Source organism: Archocentrus centrarchus, chromosome 18 (genome assembly GCF_007364275.1).
Source record: "Archocentrus centrarchus isolate MPI-CPG fArcCen1 chromosome 18, fArcCen1, whole genome shotgun sequence".
NCBI classification, from domain to species: Eukaryota; Metazoa; Chordata; class Actinopteri; order Cichliformes; family Cichlidae; genus Archocentrus; species Archocentrus centrarchus.
The window spans coordinates 4,163,396-4,181,286 of record NC_044363.1 but is presented as its reverse complement, the minus strand read 5'-3'; the positions used below and the strand labels follow the sequence as shown (position 1 = coordinate 4,181,286).

General features: G+C 39.4%; 1 protein-coding gene across 1 annotated transcript; it reads left to right on the top strand.

The window, feature by feature from the left end:
* Positions 1-11,210: 11,210 nt before the first annotated feature.
* LOC115796784 (uncharacterized) lies at positions 11,211-15,081 on the top strand. Its single transcript, XM_030753215.1, has 5 exons — positions 11,211-11,343; positions 12,993-13,078; positions 13,615-13,670; positions 13,778-14,137; positions 14,797-15,081. Exons 3-5 carry the CDS (start codon positions 13,622-13,624, stop codon positions 15,021-15,023), a joined length of 636 nt encoding a protein of 211 aa, XP_030609075.1. The 5' UTR covers positions 11,211-11,343; positions 12,993-13,078; positions 13,615-13,621; the 3' UTR covers positions 15,024-15,081.
* Positions 15,082-17,891: the final 2,810 nt, after the last annotated feature.

Here is a 17,891-nt window from a genome sequence, read left to right as displayed (position 1 = left end):
CAACAGGTGAAGCAAATGAAAGTAATAACAGGGGAAGCAAAACTAGACAGAAAGCACAGGGAACACAAGACTGTCAAAATAATACAGGAAGTGACTAAACAAGGTACACGCAGACTGACACAGAGAACTGGCACACAGACACTGGACAGAGACGGAGACCTGCCACAGGGAAACACAAGGGATCAGAATAAACTGAGGAATACAAAAGAAAACTAATAAACATAATCAGAGAAATAACTGAAACAAAACCAACAAAACACAAAACACTGGGCCACCGGCCCAGGACCATGTCAGCTACCCTGTACTTGCTGACCTCATATCACATTTGTATGTAGACTAAAGGCCGTGCTTGAATTGTGTTTTTATATTGAAGCTTTACTCTCAAGCCCTCAAACAGCACCGAGTCTGCAGCTGACAGAATAAAAACACAAAGTGTCAGGAGCTGGTAATGTTCAGAGTGTCAGTTTAAAATCATCTAGAAGCACCATGTTTTCATTGAATCTGGGGTATTACATTTTATATCTGCAGCTGACCTGTCAAACACCCCTTTTAGATTGTTAGATGCTGCCCACACCAGCTCTTTGATGCCAATGTGCAGGTGAAACCCCGGCTTAACTTAACAAGTTAATAACCAGCTTCATCTGACCGTTTATCCTGATGGCCAATGTTACTTTATTTCATTTTATTTTAATTGTATTTCAATATAACTTCCTTTGTGCCCCTCAAAACTCTAATTTAGTTTTTTATTTCACGTTACTAAAATGTTAGTTTTCATTGGACAGAATTTTGGCACTCGTGACACCTCCCTGTGACCTCATCAGGCTGGGCTGGTGCCTCCATCCTCTCTTCATTGTATCCCTGGACACTCCCTGAGCTTGACACTGGTGGTCTATGTGGGAAGTGTTTGTGGCTGCAGTTGAAGCAGAAAGAGCTGCGGACCAAGACAGGATCTATAAGCTGTAAGTACTTTATTTATTTTACAGTAACTGTTATGAGCAGCACCACAGAGCACAGTGGCTGGATGCCAACAGCTCGATCACTGCTGAGAGTGTTGTGGCAAAAAGCTATAATAATGCTGCGACTAATAAGGTCAAAGATTATGTCTTTATTGATTATGTCTTTAATAAAGATTATGTCTTTATTGGTTGAATTATGGTCTAACTTTGGCTACAGCTGTGCGGCTTCCTGCACTCTCATATTGAAGAAGACAATATTCACAACAGGGCTCAGATTTCAACAGAGCTGTCCCTGAGTCAGAGACAGAGGTTATAGATTTGATGGACTGGCTGGGCTGCTTGACTCAGCATCAGTTTTATTTGTACAGCAGATTTTGGGGAATTTACAAAGACAAAAAAACAGCATATTGTAGACCGACAGGAGAAATCCTCTTTCATGAATCCCCTGGAGGAAAGATGGGGAGGTTATATTGGCAGCAGCAGCTCTGTTCTCTGCTCTCGGCAGGTGGGTGTGGCTGAGCTGTTGCTCTACAAGAGGAAGTCGCACTCGTCTTTCTCGGAAGCAACAGTACCTCCAGTCAGCTTCTGTGGAGGAGAGCAATCATATTAATGGAATGGATGTGAAGCTGCATTAAGTCCACATCCTTGTCCAATGTGTTACAGCTGTGTTCACAAGTTTTTAGCACAGATAAGAAAACATCTTCAGAAATTGTCCCAGTTGTCTTCATGCTTTTTAAACTGCTATAGCCACGAGAACGGCATGAATTATTGATCAGCATTATTTGTAAAGCAATTAAAAACAGACTGGCTGCACAGTGATTTATTTATTACAGGAAAATTCAGATAAACCAGCACAATCATGTTAAAAACTTCCACAGTAATGTGGAAATTTATCTCCAATGTACAATAATGAAAGTAAAGAGACCAAATTATATTAATAGCATACCCATGATATGACACAGAAAAACTGTTCTTAAAAAAACAGAAAATCCCAAACTCACCACCTCCTATTACCTATTTTATTTCACTTTTCTAGAAATATATATAGAAATATATATGTGTGTGTGTGTGTGTGTGTGTGTGTGTGTGTGTGTGTGTGTGTGTGTGTGTGTGTGTGTGAATAATTATGCATTCAGTTTGAATAATTTCAAACTGAATTTCTATTGCTGAGGCCCACCTGCAGCGCCGCGGCCCACACTTTGGGAACCAGTAACTTTTTATTTCTTTTTAGCCCTACATGAATTTTCTTTAAGAGGCTTTACCTTTTCCTAGCCCACCTTGTTAAATAAGAATGTGCTCCTCATGAATTATCTGATTAAAAAAATCTTACTGTGATTTTTCTCCTCTCACAGGGAGAAGATGATCTGCAGGATCCTGCTGCTCCTCATCCTCACCTCATGTGTCTCTGGTTAGTTTACAGCTTCACTTTATTGTCCACAGACAAAATGGACTTTGATAATAGAATATGTGACTGTCAGAGCTGCTTTAGCTTTGTTAAAAATATATGCTTGTTTTATTAATTTGCTATTAAATGCACATTGCTTGCACATGCAAATTCTTAATTAATCCAAAAATATGAATATAGGAATTAACTCATTTATGAATTGAACCTTAGCTTAAAGTCCATTTGCTATTTCTTTGTCTTCCTGGGGTCCCCATTCAAAATATGTGGAACCATTAAACTCATATGGAAATATTCTAAAAATGAAAAGAAAAATGACTGGATTCATCATGAAGAATAGTTAATTATTGCCTTTATTATCCTTTTTTTTTTTTTTTAGTTTGTGTTTAATGTACTTAATATCACATTAATGCAATTCCATATTAATTTATTTATAGTATTTATTCATTTGGGCAATTTGGGCTTCAAGGGTATCCTGAATGAAACTGGTGCTGGAAATGTATTTATTTTAACAATAAAATTAGTTTGTAAAATCAACCATAGATTTGACCATCCGGTGGTTTGAAGTTTAGGCTCTTCAACTTTAAAGGCGTGGTCACCTCTGGATGTGAAATTAGAGTATGAATCAGCTAAAAGGTCTTAAATTATTACCCTTTATTTAAACATTTTGCTTTGTTTTCATACTTCACAGATGCAGTTTCTCAGTGTGTCTGCTCCTCTCTTTCCCTCTCTGTCTCCTCAACAGGATCATTTGTAGTCAATGTGACACAGACCTCCTATCAGGCAGAGGAGAACCACAACATCACACTGGAGTGGACGTTCACCACCAACCCTGACAGATCTATCAAAACTGTCAACATCCTCTGTGGAAAGATAGCTAATGATAGTGTCTCAGTCCTGTATTGTGTTCATGAAGGTGTTGAGGTGTCAGAGTCTCAGGATGCAAGGTTTTCAGGACGAGTCCAGAGTGACAAAGACGCCCTCAGAGAAGGACGAATCAGACTTCAACTGTCCAGACTCAGGACTGATGACTCGGGTCTGTACCTGTGTGAGGTCAACACTGATGATGGTGTGAACACTGGAAAATGCTGGCTCAATGTCACCGGTGAGTAGAGATGGTAAAACTTTTCAACATATCCCTTTAAGCTAAATAAGAACATTATTATAGATTTTTTTTTTTTTAAAGGAAATAACTACACTTCTCTCCTCCATAATCAGCAAAACATGAGGACATTTTTCTTGAAATGTTTCTTGTTTCTGTCACATGAATGAATGATTTCTTTGTTCTCTTTACAGAAACAGGGGATTGGGATGACCCTCAGAATGTGATGTTACCACCAGGTCGACGAAGAGCGATCCTCCTGATCTGCCTCCTGGTACTCGGAGTGTTAGCGGCTGTAATTTTATTTTTCATTCATGTGCGAAAATTTTTCTGCTGGCTTTGTAAAAAAGGGTAGGTCCATCATCACACAAAGCACTTTTCAAAGCACCTTACTTTATGAAGAATTGAACTTTTTTAATGAAATAGTCCAAACAGGAGTTTGCATGCTCTGAGAACCAGTAGTAACACTTTAAATGCTGATGGCTGAGGTGACCAATTCAGGTTAGCGGTCAGAACTATTGAAACAAAGGTGTGGTCAGTCAGCTTCTGAAAGAATATGAATAACTTCATTGATTATAGAGGGAAAGTCATATGTCTGACAGCTCATCTACTGTTTGTAGAGAATTGAAATGCCTGAGCTGTGGGTACGAATGATTTTCAGTATCTTGATGAGTCTCCAGTTGTTTTGTTCCATAAAGATGTTATAAAGTGAGCGATCAGAGTTGTTCAGGATGGCTCCTAATGTCTTTAGTGTGTATTTTTTCACCACCTCTCCCAGCGTGTCCACTCTGGCTCCAGTTACAGAGCCAGCTTTCCTCGCTAGGCTCCTCGCAGCCTTGTTTCTGATGCTTCTACCAGCAGGCTGCAGCAGAGATCAGCACACGTGCAGCAACAGACCGATAGAACGTCTTCAGCATTTTACTGCAGATGTCAAGAGATCTGAGTTTTCTTACTAAAGAGAGATGATGTGCCTCTTTTTGTAGTCAAAGATCAGTCTAGTTTGTCATCTAGGTGTAAACCTAGATATTTATATTTTGTTACCACTTCTACAGTATGTCCACCCCACAAACTTTTGCAGGCTGGAGAGGGGGCCTTAATCTTCAGAAAACAGTATGAGATGGTTTTTGTAAGATCCCCGTATTCCGATTCCTGTCCAGTCCTGATACACGCCACAGTGGCAGTCTCATCCAAGTATTTGTGGATGTGGCGGTACTCAGAATTGTATTTGAAGTCTGCTGCATAACATGTGAAAAGAAATGGAACCAGTCACCTGTGGAGCCCCCGTGCTGCTCCTTATGTCCCAGAAACAAAGTTCCTCAGCTTGACAAACTGTGGCCTTTATGTCAAGTAGTTTGTGATCCAGGAAACAAAGGAAGTTTCTGCACCCATCTCAGTGAGCTTGTGTTTTGGCTGGATGTTATTGAAAGTACTTGAAAAATCAAAGAACATAGCTTTTGTGTAAGTGCCAGACTCCTCCAGATGAGCCACGAAGCATGTAGAGGACAGCATAATTTACTCCAATGTGTTGTCTGTATGCAGACTGCAGGGGATCTGCTGCAGTCGGGCAGCAGCCTTAAATACATAACATAGTCTTCTTAGCGCCAATCTGACCCCTGTCTCAAGGGTGGAGGAACAGGTGTGAGGAGGGAAGTAGCTGCCACATTAGACATGCAAGGAGATGGGGTAGCTGTGGTGGTGAAGCATACTTGTGGAGGAAAAGACTGAGTAGCAGTGAAGAGGCTCACAGTAGAATGAGGAGAAGAAGACTGAAGAGCAGCAGTGGAAGTGGGTGTGACAGCAGAGTCGCATCTGTTAAAAAATTGATTGAGTTCATCAGCTCTTTCCACATCACCCCTGAGTGGCTGTCGTGTCGTTTTGTTGTATCCAGCGATGGTATTGGTTGCCCTTCACACCTCACAAATGTTGCTGTTTTTTTAGATTCTTTTTTAGATTTAGATTTTCTTATTCCACTTTTGCCATTTTTAATCTCTTCTTCAGCTCCTGTGGCACCTGTTTGAGCCGTCACTGACTCTAAAAGCTACCTTTTTTTGATTCAGGATTGCTTTTATGTCACTTGAGATCCAGCATTTGTAACTGTTTTTATAGGTATGAGTGTGTCTCTACAGAAGTTGATGCATTCAGTAAAGCAATTAGCCTGTCTGTCAGTGTCCATACTGTTCTCGTCCAAAAGCACATTCCAGTCTGTGCATTGAGAGCAGTCCCTCAGAGCCTCAGTAGCGTCACATGTCCATTTCTTGACTGTAAGTTTAGTTGCCGGTCAACTCTGCACATAGGGTTTGTAACATGTCTGCAGAAAACCAAGTTGTGGCCTGATCTACCAAGTGGTGGTACAACAGGAGCTCTGTAAGCTTCTTTGACACTAGCATACAGCAGATCAATGATTTTTTTTTCCTTTGGTAGGACAGTCAACAAATTGTGTGAACCCAGTCAGGTGGGAGGAGAGAGAAACATGATTGAAGTCTCCTGAAATTATGAAGAGTGCCTCTGGATGTTTAGTCTGTATCCTAGCAAAAGTTTCATGGAGAGCTTCACATAGAACTTCGGTTGTCGTCATGGGTTGAATGTACACAAGTATTCTCTTGGTACATAATATGGTCAAATACCAACTGCCAACAGGCAGCGTGGTGGAGTGGTGGTTAGCACTGCCACCTCACAGCTAGAAGATCAGCAGGAATGTCTGGGTTCAAATCCACCCTGGCCTGGGCCTCTCTCTGTGTGGAGTTTGCATGTTCTCCCCGTGTTTGTGTGGGTTTCCTCCCTCAGTCCAAAGACATGAAGTTACTGGGGTTAGGTTAATTGGTGGTTTGAAATTATCAATGGTTGTCTGTCTCTCCGTGTTGGCCCTGCGACAGGCTGGCGACCTGTACAGGGTGTACCCTGCCTCTTGCCCTATGTCAGCTGGGATAGGCTCCCTGAACAGGATAAGAGGATGGATGGGCCATCTGCCAACAAATCAGGGCAGCACATCCTCTCCTTGCTGTGACATATGCAGGATTTCACCATCTCTGGTTCACAACCAAAGTTAGACTCCCACCTTTATTCTTGCCACTGGCTTTAGCATCTGTCTGACCGTATGAGTGTGAGACCAGGTAGATCCACGGTTGAGTCATTGATTCAACCATGTTTCAGTAAAACACATGAGACTGCACTCATGTTATACACTAATGTCTTCACTAACATCTCCAGCTCATCGCTTTTATTGGGCAGAAAGTTGGCATTTCCTGTGATGACTGCTGGCAGAAAGGGCTTATATCTACTTCCAAGACTTCACCTTTTCACCAGCACGAGAACCAAGAAAACATCTCTTTATCTCAGCTGGAATAGGGTGGTATTTTTCAGATTAGCTCCATTTCAATTAAAAAAAAAAGCTCTTCTCTTGAGTAAACTCTTTTCCTCACAGAAGAATCCATCAGTACTTGACAAAAACGAAAAGAAAATTGATAAAAATACAAGAACAACAAAAAAAGACAGACTTTGCTGCTAACAGCTATAAAGAGTGCAGGTTTAAGACACATCTGCTCTGGCTTCACTTTTCACACCCAAAGACCATGTCCATCTTATGTATACACTCTCTGCCTTTAAGGCATTTATTGCATGTGTAAATGAATTTAAATATGATTCTTTTCTGCCCTGCTATATATATAAATACAATATTTTCTTTTCATGCTGGCAATGGAAAATAATCTCCCTATCTCTCTCTGTGTCTGTTAGGATAGAGTTTTCCTTGTTTTCCTGTTACAGCACAGACTATGTGAGTGGGCCTTGGTGGCTTTCCAAATGTGGGGGTATAGGGACAGAGGGGTGATGAAGGGTGCAGTGAAGGGGATGTATCTGTATTTTTATTTTGTATTTTTAATGTGAACAGCACTTTGATTTGCATCTTTATTGTATGACAAGTACTATATAAATACAGTTTTGATGCATTGATCAGCTCCTGAGGTTACCATAGTGTCCTGAAAGAGCCTAAACTGGAGGAGTGGAGTATGTTGCTGTTTTTTTCCAGCAGGTGTCACTGTTTCACTCCCAAACATTTGCAAATCTCTTTTCTACGTTTGGCTCATTGGCAGGATCAGTTCATATGTTCCTGACAGACTGAACTTATTTACATGAACAAATGGGCAGATCAAACTATATGATGGGAGTCATAATGAAGGCAGAATGGGTCAGTGCTGGTAAAACATTAAAGCAGATATCATTTTGGGAAATTATTCATATAAATCTAACAACTGTTTATGAAACCAAACTTTAACGGGTATTTATTGGGGTAAAAATTATGAAGAATAAACGGTAAAATCTATTGAGAAATTATTTAATGTAGTTGTAAATTTAGACTTTGTGTTAATTACTGTTATTATTACTTTTTAAAATTTTTATTTTAACAGGTCAAAACAGAAACCTGAAGGAGGTGTCGGACCCAGTGAGGAGGAAACCATCATTACCCGAGCTGAAGGACAGCCACAGATGGATCAGGCTCAGGACTAAAAACCCTAAACTTCAGCACAATTCAATTCAATTCAGTTCAATTCAATTTTATTTATATGTCACCAAATCACAACAGTCGCCTCAATGCACTCAAACTCTGCTGGAGACGTTTGTTTTTTCTTGTGGTACAAAACCTCACAAAGTTTCTGAATCTTTTTACTCCAAATTGATTCTGACTTTTTTTTTTTTCTGTTTGGCAATAGATAGAAAATAATGTAAGATTTAATCAGATTTAGATCCTCGAACATCAAACCTCAGTGCCCAGTACTTCTTAAAAGGGCCATCAAAAACATGACTGGACTTTGCTCTCAAATATTAACATGGGGAGTATCATTATTAGCTAAACACTGGAACAGGTTTTTATTCACCATTTAGTCTGTGTTCTCTGTTCAACAAGTAAAATATTTTTCTCTGCAAGAGGCTCTTTCACTGAAGCACTCTGTGGCCTCTGTGGATCCGAAGCCATGTTGCTGTTGTTTTATATCTTAACTTTGTTGAATGTCTACCTCAGATGAATATCAGAGGAACTTCTGTTTGTGTCTGTCTTCACCAGACATCCCTACTGCAAATAAATGAAATCATCTCATCTCCCAGCAGGATTGTTAGTGATAATCTGCTGAACATACATCCAGACTTGCTGTGGGGACCTGGTCTCCACTTATCAGCATTGTTGCATTGTTGCATCAATCCATTTTGAATGTAAATAAAAGGAACAATAAAATTTAAAATGCAAAATTTAAAGCTTCTGTATATGTCGTTCCCCACGCTGAACCACTGAAACTGATCTTAGGATTCTCGCATCCTGACAAATCCCACTTTAACCCCCAACTGTACTCATTTTTCATTTTAGATGTGGAGGCAGAGTCATCCTCTACAAAATGTTTGACTGTATTATCATTAATATCAGACTGGCGACCTGTCCAGGGTGTGTCCTTTGGTGCCAGCACCTCATTATCCTAAATTGGGTTAACAGTTAAAAAAATGGATGAAAGGGCATTAAAAGAAGTTGAACACAGTACCTTTAAATATTGTTGCATAATCACAACTCATAGACTGCAGGTGATCTTGGTTATAGTGACACCAAAAAAGTAGTACCAGATAAAATTGATCAGAACTGTAAATATTTATAGCATATCTTATATACTGTTTTATTGTTTCCATTAGATTTCTGTGAACTGACTCTGGATCCAAATACAGCACACAGACACACTCAGACTGTCTGACAAGATGCACGTGGAAAAGGGCTGATTTGACAGAGTTAATCACTGGTTTCAGCTGATGTGCTCTTGGAGTCTGACTGGTTTCTGTTACTGGGAGGTTGAGTGGAGTAGAGAGGTTTGTATTGCAGTAACTTCTGGAGTAATAAGACAGAAAGGAGATGACAATGACAGCAAGTTTGGAAGGATTAATCAGTCCTGGTGTCTCCTGCAGTGGGAGAGTGGTGAGCGGCATCCCTGCCCTCTCCTCCTCAGTTTCTCACGACTCAGTGTTTTTGGACTGTCCTGCAGGCACTGTTTCCTTCTCCAGTGTCTTCTCCAATGCACTGATTCAACTCCACACCTCATTCATCACATTCACTAAACCTATAACTGCTGGGTTTAGAGTGAAGACACTTGGCCATAGAGTCTGTCTCTGTGTTGACTCAGAATAATGAACTTATTGTGCAAAGAAACAGTCTCATAAATTCTGAGATCTGTTAAGCTGTTTGGCAAAGAGGATTTGGCAACTTCTTCACAGGTGCAACCCACATACTCAACTCAGCTGCTTACTTTTCTGTACAAATGTAGCTTCACTTAAGGGGAGATAAACAGGCTTTCCAACAGTATAAGATTTAATGCCAAGAAGCATTGTTACAACAAAGAAATAATCAACCAAATTTCCTTACTTTTTGTGCTGAGTTTATAAAGAGGTCACGCACATACTGAAAAATGAAAGTAACACACCTGCTGCAGATAAACCAGTGGTGTGAAAGGAAAAACCACTGTGCAGTAGTTTAATGTTAAAAGTATATGGATATGTGAGTGTTTTGGTCACTAAGACTACAGAAGAGCTACTATTTTAATAAAGTTTAGCTGAAAAAAATTAGCAGAGAAAATAATTAATGTTTCACCTTAACCCTGTGTATGTAGGTCAAGGGTCAATGAGCTTACAAAACAAATTTTGTGTTCCAACAATTAGTTCTAAATGTATTCAAATCAATAAAATGACAAGGGTGCCCAAACTTATGCACCTGCCTAATTTTGTTTAAATAATTATTGCACACTTTCTGTAAATCCTATAAGCTTCATTTCACTTACCAGATATCACTGTGTTCATCTGCAATATGATATATTTAACTGAAATTACTGATCCAAACAACCAATGATTTATAAAGGAAAATCATGGAAATTATCAGGGGTGCCCAAACTTTTGCATACCACTGTAGTGTTTATTTATGTTGGTAATTTGGGCTTTTAAGGTATCCTGAATGAAACTGGAGCTGGAATTGTATCTATTATAAAACTAAAAAATTAGTTTGAAAGTCAACCACAGATTTGACCTCCTGGTGGTGTGAAGTTTAGATTTGACAACTTTAAAGGCGCGGTCACCTCTGGATGTAAAGTGAGAGCATGAATCAGCTAAAAGGTCTTAAATTATTACCCTTTATTTAAAGATTTTGCTTTGTTTTCATACTTCACAGATGTTCAGATAAATGTTCAGATACCAAACTGTATATTTTGTGCAGCACGATGGCATGGTGGTTACCACTGCTGCCTCACGGTTAGAATAACATCTAGAAGGTCTGGGTTTGATTCTCCCACAGTCCAAAGACATGCAGTTACTGGGGTTAGATTAACTGGTGATTCTAAATTGCCCATATGTGTGAATGTGAGTGTGGATGGTTGTTTGTCTCTCTGTGTTGGCCCTGCGACAGACTGATGACCTGTACAGGATGCACCCCGCCTCTTGTCTTATGACAGCTGGGATAGGCTCCAACCCCCCCCAACCCCCCCCCCCCCCCCCCCCCCCCCCCCTTCCCGCACCCCTGAACACGATAAGAGGATAGATGGATGGATACTTTGCTATGCTATATAAATAATTTATCTATAATGGTTAGGATTGTAAAGCATTTTGTAAGTGCTATTTTAACTCATGAATGCTGCTAAGTGAGTGCATTACCTGAATCTCTAAGCATTCAGATAACCCAAACAAACTGGACTGGCAACTCTGCATGCTGTAACATCTCTCAGGTCTTCCTAACTAAAACAAACCCTGTTCTCTGCACACATTTTGAACGATGTTTGAGGAGGATGGTGTTAAAAGTCTGTTTTTTACTTTTTGTAGCCTATTTAAAAGAGGACACAGACGACTAAAATCTGAAGAATAAGGAAACAGCATGGGTATGTTTTCACACTACCTCTATTCAGACTTCTAATTCTGTGTTGCTTTTATAATGTCTGTAGACTACATGACCTGGTGTTACCTCTCTGCGTCTCTCTACTCTCCCATGATTATTCACTTTCTACACTTAGATGAGGAGGCAGGAAATCTGACAGAGGAAGTCACCTCTCTGTGACTTGAAGCTTTGTGAAGGACCAACTAAAATTGTTAACCCTGAAACACACCTGGTCTGGGTTTTCTTTAGATTCTCCACTGCAGGCTTTCTTTGGTCTTTCTCATAGCTTCAGAACATAGTGGGACTGTTTCAGAGCAGACAGTCTGCAAAGAGATGTTTATTTGAAAACTGATAGAGTATCTCTGATAGAGTATCTATGCCGTTCCTCTTTCTGACTTCCTGTTTTCTTTACTTACACTGTGGAGCTCAACTTGGCTTCTGGAAAAAAACAAACCGAAAAAAAAGCAGCTGCAGAGTGAAGCGCCACTCCTGAAATGCCCTGCGGTACCTCAGGTGGAACTGAAAGCCATGCAAAAAATAGTCTCATCAGTCACACTAGAACAGCCCCAGTTCCTGCCACCTTTGGACCAAAGAGATACATGTGGGAACATCTAAAGCTTCTTAAATTATTGATTTAAGGATGGAAATTCAAAATCTTAATATTTCATAATTGTGCATTTTTTAACACTTTGTTCACATGTTTCAATAACGTTTGTTCTCTAGAAAAGTTTGAATCAAACAGAAGACCCACAGTCTTATTTTCATTGAGGCAGAGAGGACAGAGTTCAGGGAGACTTGAGATTGTTCTGTGTGTAGACCAAATAAAGTTGAATATTTTTATTTTTACTTTCATTTGTGTAACTGAACACACACATTCATTCATAAGCTGCTTTGTTGTTGTTTTTGAACAATAGCTGTAAACAGAATTTATAAAATAACTTAAAAAAATAGGATTTTTAAAGATCAGAACTGTTGCCTTCAGGTCAAGAAGATTCGTAGTTAAAACTCTTCGTTCAGCTGGCGCTTTTCTGTGTTTGTAAGTAAATTGTAAAATCTATCTGAGTGTCTTAAAAATGTAAATATTTGATCTAAATATTATTAGTAGTGATTTTATCATTTTTCCAGGTGACCGGATGTTACAGCCTAATACAGACTTACTTCTGTCCGTTTGTCCACCTCCACCCCTCCCTTTGCTCTTTCTCGTCAATCTGTGGACCATATTTTTTTCTCTTTCTGATTTCATTTTCATGTGGGAACTCACAGACGCTTATTTTACGAATTATAGTATCCCTCTGTCAGTCCCTACATGTGTAATTCAAAGAGCTGATGAGAGAACTTCTTCACTCAAAAACCTAAAAGGGGAAAAATCTGAGCTACTTGATCAGATCTGCCCCTTATTAAACAAGATTATAAGGCAAGACAGTGTTTTCAAACTAGTGACGTTTTTCTTACAGTGTGAAGAAATGATGTGACAGTCGGGTGCAGTTTGAAAATGCAGGTCACTGAATTTTGCAGTCAGAGCCCCGTACTAAACATAAAAATAAATTCAAGTTAATGTCCATCTTTTTCTGGACACTGTTTTATTTAGTGTTGTGTTTAATCTGATCATTTCTATGTAACATCAGTTTATAAAATAGTTGTGTTGTATCCTAGAATGAACCATCTAAGTAAGGCAGTAATCACAGAAGAGTCTGCTACTTGGTTTCTACACATTTTCCATTCATTCAAATAATATGAAGGTGAGTGTTTTTGTTTTTATTTACTCTTATTTGTTAATATGAACACACAGGCATTATGCTATTCTTTGATTTATTTTGTAATATTCACACTTAACACAGTTTCAAAATGACTTCAAGAGTCTCAGTAGAACTCGCACATCCAGAAGGGTGCAGTAAAAAAATGAAGAATCAATGGAAAACATAGAATTTCGCACACCAGAGCATGTCTGGAAAAATATTTTAATCTAAACAGACCTTAAAAAGTAGCATTTCTGGCTGAAACATGTCTGAAGAAGGGCATGTTGGCCCAAAACGTTATTTTTTAAGGTCTGTTCAGATTAAAATATTTTTCCAGTGCTCTGGTGTGCAGAATTCTATGTTTTTCATTCAAAGTGACTTCAAACCTGCTTTGATGTTTCTGCAGTTTCTCATTGTGTCTGTTTTGTATCTGCTGTAATGAGTGAATGAAGTCAGACTGTATTTTCCTTCTTCTAGCTGTACTGACTGACCTTTGACCTCATGTGTTGATGACTCTTCACCTCTGTCTCCTCTCACAGGGAGAAGATGATCTGCAGGATCCTGCTGCTCCTCATCCTCACCTCATGTGTCTCTGGTTAGTTTACAGCTTCACTTTGTGAACTCCAAATAAAGCTCAACAACAGATTTGTTCCAGTTCTCAGTGTGTCTGCTCCTCTCTTTCCCTCTCTGTCTCCTCAACAGGATCATTTGTAGTCAATGTGACACAGACCTCCTATCAGGCAGAGGAGAACCACAACATCACACTGGAGTGGACGTTCACCACCAACCCTGGCAGATCCATCAAATCTCTCAACATCCTCTGTGACCTCATAGCTGATCGTAAACTCTCAGTCCTGTATCATGTTCGTGAAGGTGTTGAAGTGTCAGAGTCTCACGCTGAAAGGTTCTCAGGACGAGTCCAGAGTGACAAAGACGCCCTCAGAGAAGGACGAATCAGACTTCAAGTGTCCAGACTCAGGACTGATGACTCGGGTCTGTACCTGTGTGAGGTCAACACTGATGATGGCTTTGGCATTAACAGATGTGAACTAAATGTAACTGGTAAGTTGATTCACTAAAACTTTGTAGGAGTGACAAATGAGTAAATTTGGTTGTGATATTAAATAAAATTTTTGAAGCTGTACATGTTTCTTTTAATGTCATTGAGTCATTAATTGTGCACTTGTGGTGATTATTGTGTGAACACAATATTTAAAGTGGATTTAAGCATCTGCTCATCTGAGTGATAGCTGTTTTTCTTTGATTGCTGTGAACAATTGACTGCAATTTCATCTTTGTTGAATTTTTTTTTTTATTTTCATGAATAAAACGTACAAATTTGATTTTATTTGATAGTTCAAGCAGACATTCAAGCAAACAACGGTAGCGCCTGTATAATGGCTGCATGTTCTGTATCGTACTTTTCATTGTATATTTGTGTACAATGATAATAAAGTTGAATCTAATCTAATCTGAAGAAGGCCTGTCCTCAGCCTCCCACTGACTTTAGACCTTTCTGGTAACAGCCTCATTTCAGAAGCTTGCCAATACTGCTGCTATTACTACTACTACTTCTATTACTATTACTAACACTAGTACTACTACTATTACTACTAATAATAACAGTATAATACAACCTTGTACTCAGTACTAAATAAATGCACTCCTTCATGCACTGATGATTTCATATAAGTGACTCAGATGTGTTGGTGTCTCTGCAGGAGTGAAGGATTGCTGTAAATCTGAGAGAAAACCTAAGCCATCAAGCACACAAAGTCGAGGAAGGATCGGCCTCTACTCCGGACTGACTGCAGTGCTGCTGCTCGTCTTATCATTTTTATTTATTCGTCTGTCTAAAAAAGGATTTCTGATTCAACAAACACAAAATCCTCCAGCATCAGTGATCAGCAATGTAAATGAGACTGCTGGACTCCAAAGCACAAAATGATGTGATACAGTGTGGTCATATTTTTATATTCTTCTCATCTGTTGTGTTTATAGAAATCAATTTTATATTTTTACAAGTTATGGATTTAATATTTTTTTTCTCATGAGCTGCTGCTGATGTTAAGTTTTAAGAATGTGTAAATACATAACTATGGTATTAGAAGTCAGTACAGTTTATTCTGAAAATAATTAATTCAAAATTAACATCCAAGGATTTTCCTAATTTTGGATTTAACTGATGCTGAAAAGAAGTATTCCCCAAACTGCAGAAGAGGCAAATGGTGGCAATTTTTGGGGGGAAATCAAAAAAAGAAAAAGAAACCAAAGAATAAAATAAAAATTTTAAAAATCCATAAATATGGTAAACATATACACTCTCACTGATGTTAAACCACTGTTGGCCATACTGAAGCCAAAAACGTCAATTCCAACCTCTGCAGTTTAATGGATGCAATGCTGGATCTTATTCTCATGGCACGCTATGGAATATTATACAGGGAATCAGCAGATCAAGCAAATCCAGAGACCTTGTCACATGACCCTGGGCCTTGGGGGACAACACAGCAGAAGAAGGAAGTTTCCTCCACTTCCCCCATGTGGAGTAGCTACCATTACCTGTAAAAGACAAGAAGAAACCCACTCTGAAAGACCCCGAACTCAGCAAGGAGTGAACTGATGCACAGGGCGAAGCACTGAGGGTGAAGGCTGCATTCTGTGGAGCCAACGAGTGATTATATCCTCAACTTTAAGTTCCTGGAGGATCTTTATTGTGAGCATTCAGGTATCCACTGCATGAACCCTCTTGCCCGCAGTTACTTCTAGATAGATAGATACTTTATTGACCTCCAAGGAAATTAGGGCATCCAGCAGCTTAACACGCACAATAAATTGAATCCAAACAATGGAGGTAGATGTATAATTAAACAAAGTATACTAACAAAAATTCTGGTGGCTAGGCTCTGATGAGGAAATTTGGGAACTTGTGAAATGGTACACTGTCTGTCAAAGAGGACAGGCCTCTACTGTGTATCTACTGTGCCTCTACAGTCCACAGAAGAGGCCAATCCTCCCTCCATTTTCTCTCAGGTTCAGGCCAATCCATTGCTGCTGTAGGAGACCAAACACACCTGCATCACTAACATTAAACTGTGGTGCATCTTTGGAGATGGCCAGAAAGAGTGCAACAAAGAATTTAGAAAAAAAGTACTTTAGTGGAGACATTAAACTAATAAATTGATTTTACTGATTCTTTAAATATTGATTCAGTGCCAGTTTCATTGTATTCTGCTTGTTACCGTGCCAGTAAAATACTCAATGATGGCATAAAGACCTCAGGAGGAAATGTGCTGCAGAATAAACCCTGCAGTCAGCTGGACACAAGCTTCAGCCTCTGTTTGGAGAGTTGCATGGACCTTTGTTTAAGATGAAACATGAAGATTGTATTTATTTTATTGTTTGTTTGCTTAAGTGTTTTGTATGGTGTGAACTCAGGATGATGTTAACAGATGCTGAATTCTGTCCCAGTAGAAACTAATACAGAAATCTAATCTGTATCCTTCTGGGGAGGAACACTGCCTGCAAAGGAGGACTCTGCCTAGAAGCAGAAGGAGGCATTACAACAGACCATAACATCAATGTTTACAATACCAGTCAAAACTGACATATGGAAGTATAAGTGTGTACAAACCTTTAACTAATACTGTATATAAGGAACAATCAGCAAATACAAAGCTTCCAAACAAACTGCTCTGAAGGTATTTGAGATCTTCTGGTGCTGTGAGCTGATGGAGCTGCAGCTGGGATGATGGTGAGCGGTGGTTGCTGGGAGGACTGTGTACAGTGTGGCTCTTTGTAATCTGAGAACACACATCTGTCAATCAAATGCAGTCCACTCATTTATTTAGTTGATCCAGATATTCACAGAGCATAGGAATGAACTGCAGCTACAGGTTTCACACACTTTGGATACTGTGTGTAAAAAGAATACACAACAATAAACAACATTTACATTACATTATTACAATTATTGTGAAGGTGTGTACAACAATCCAGTCTATTCAAAACTTCCACTTATTTCTGTGTTAAACCAACAAACTCCTAACTCTAGTGCTGTCACAGCATCACACAGACAAATACAGCCCAACAGCGCCAGCTGGTGGAGAGGAAATAAAGCCCCCCGCAGCATGGTGCTGCCAGTGTGAAAACACAGTTTGTGAGTTTCCAGCATGTTAATCTGTCAGTGGTTTACTTTATTTTATTAAGCCCCAGCCAACCGAAGGATGGAAGAGGAAGTCCATGCGCCTATCCTTCTTCCTATGGGACAGCACTGTTGCAGCACTGCCCCCTATCGGTGCGGCACGGTACTTTCTGCCTCCCCCTGTGTATTTTCACCATGCATTTATGACCGATCACAAAGAATAAACATGTCACACACATTTATTCAATATATTAGACAGACTGTGGAACATCAGCATGTGTAGCACATATTTAATCAAATATGTATATTGGCGATATAAACAGAGACAGCAATGGGCATGCGCCGACCGCCTGCTTCATTTATTGTATGTGACACAGCGCCACCAGAGGTGAGCCACAGCATTGCACTGGCTCGCCCCGCATTTCTTCCATGTGTTTGAACAGGCGATGGGTAAATTCCACGATTTTGACCATTAAAATGTTGAAATAATTCATAAAACAGTTTTATAGAACAGTTTAATAGAACAGTAAAGTGGTCAAAAGTATTTTCTCTTATCACTGTTAGTATTTTACTTGTCATGATGACAGGTAAGGCACTGCCTCACCTGCCTTTATTTTTTAATTTTTTTTCACTAATTTTTTTTTTTTCAAATTGATGTTTAAACAGGAGCTA

Bases quoted from the DNA above. Each gene is read 5' to 3' on its own strand.
- LOC115796784 (XM_030753215.1), top strand. From the start codon at position 13,622: ATGATCTGCAGGATCCTGCTGCTCCTCATCCTCACCTCATGTGTCTCT. The intron at 13,671-13,777 runs GTTAGTTTACAG...TCTCCTCAACAG, and splicing joins CCTCACCTCATGTGTCTCTG to GATCATTTGTAGTCAATGTG. The intron at 14,138-14,796 runs GTAAGTTGATTC...GTGTCTCTGCAG, and splicing joins ATGTGAACTAAATGTAACTG to GAGTGAAGGATTGCTGTAAA.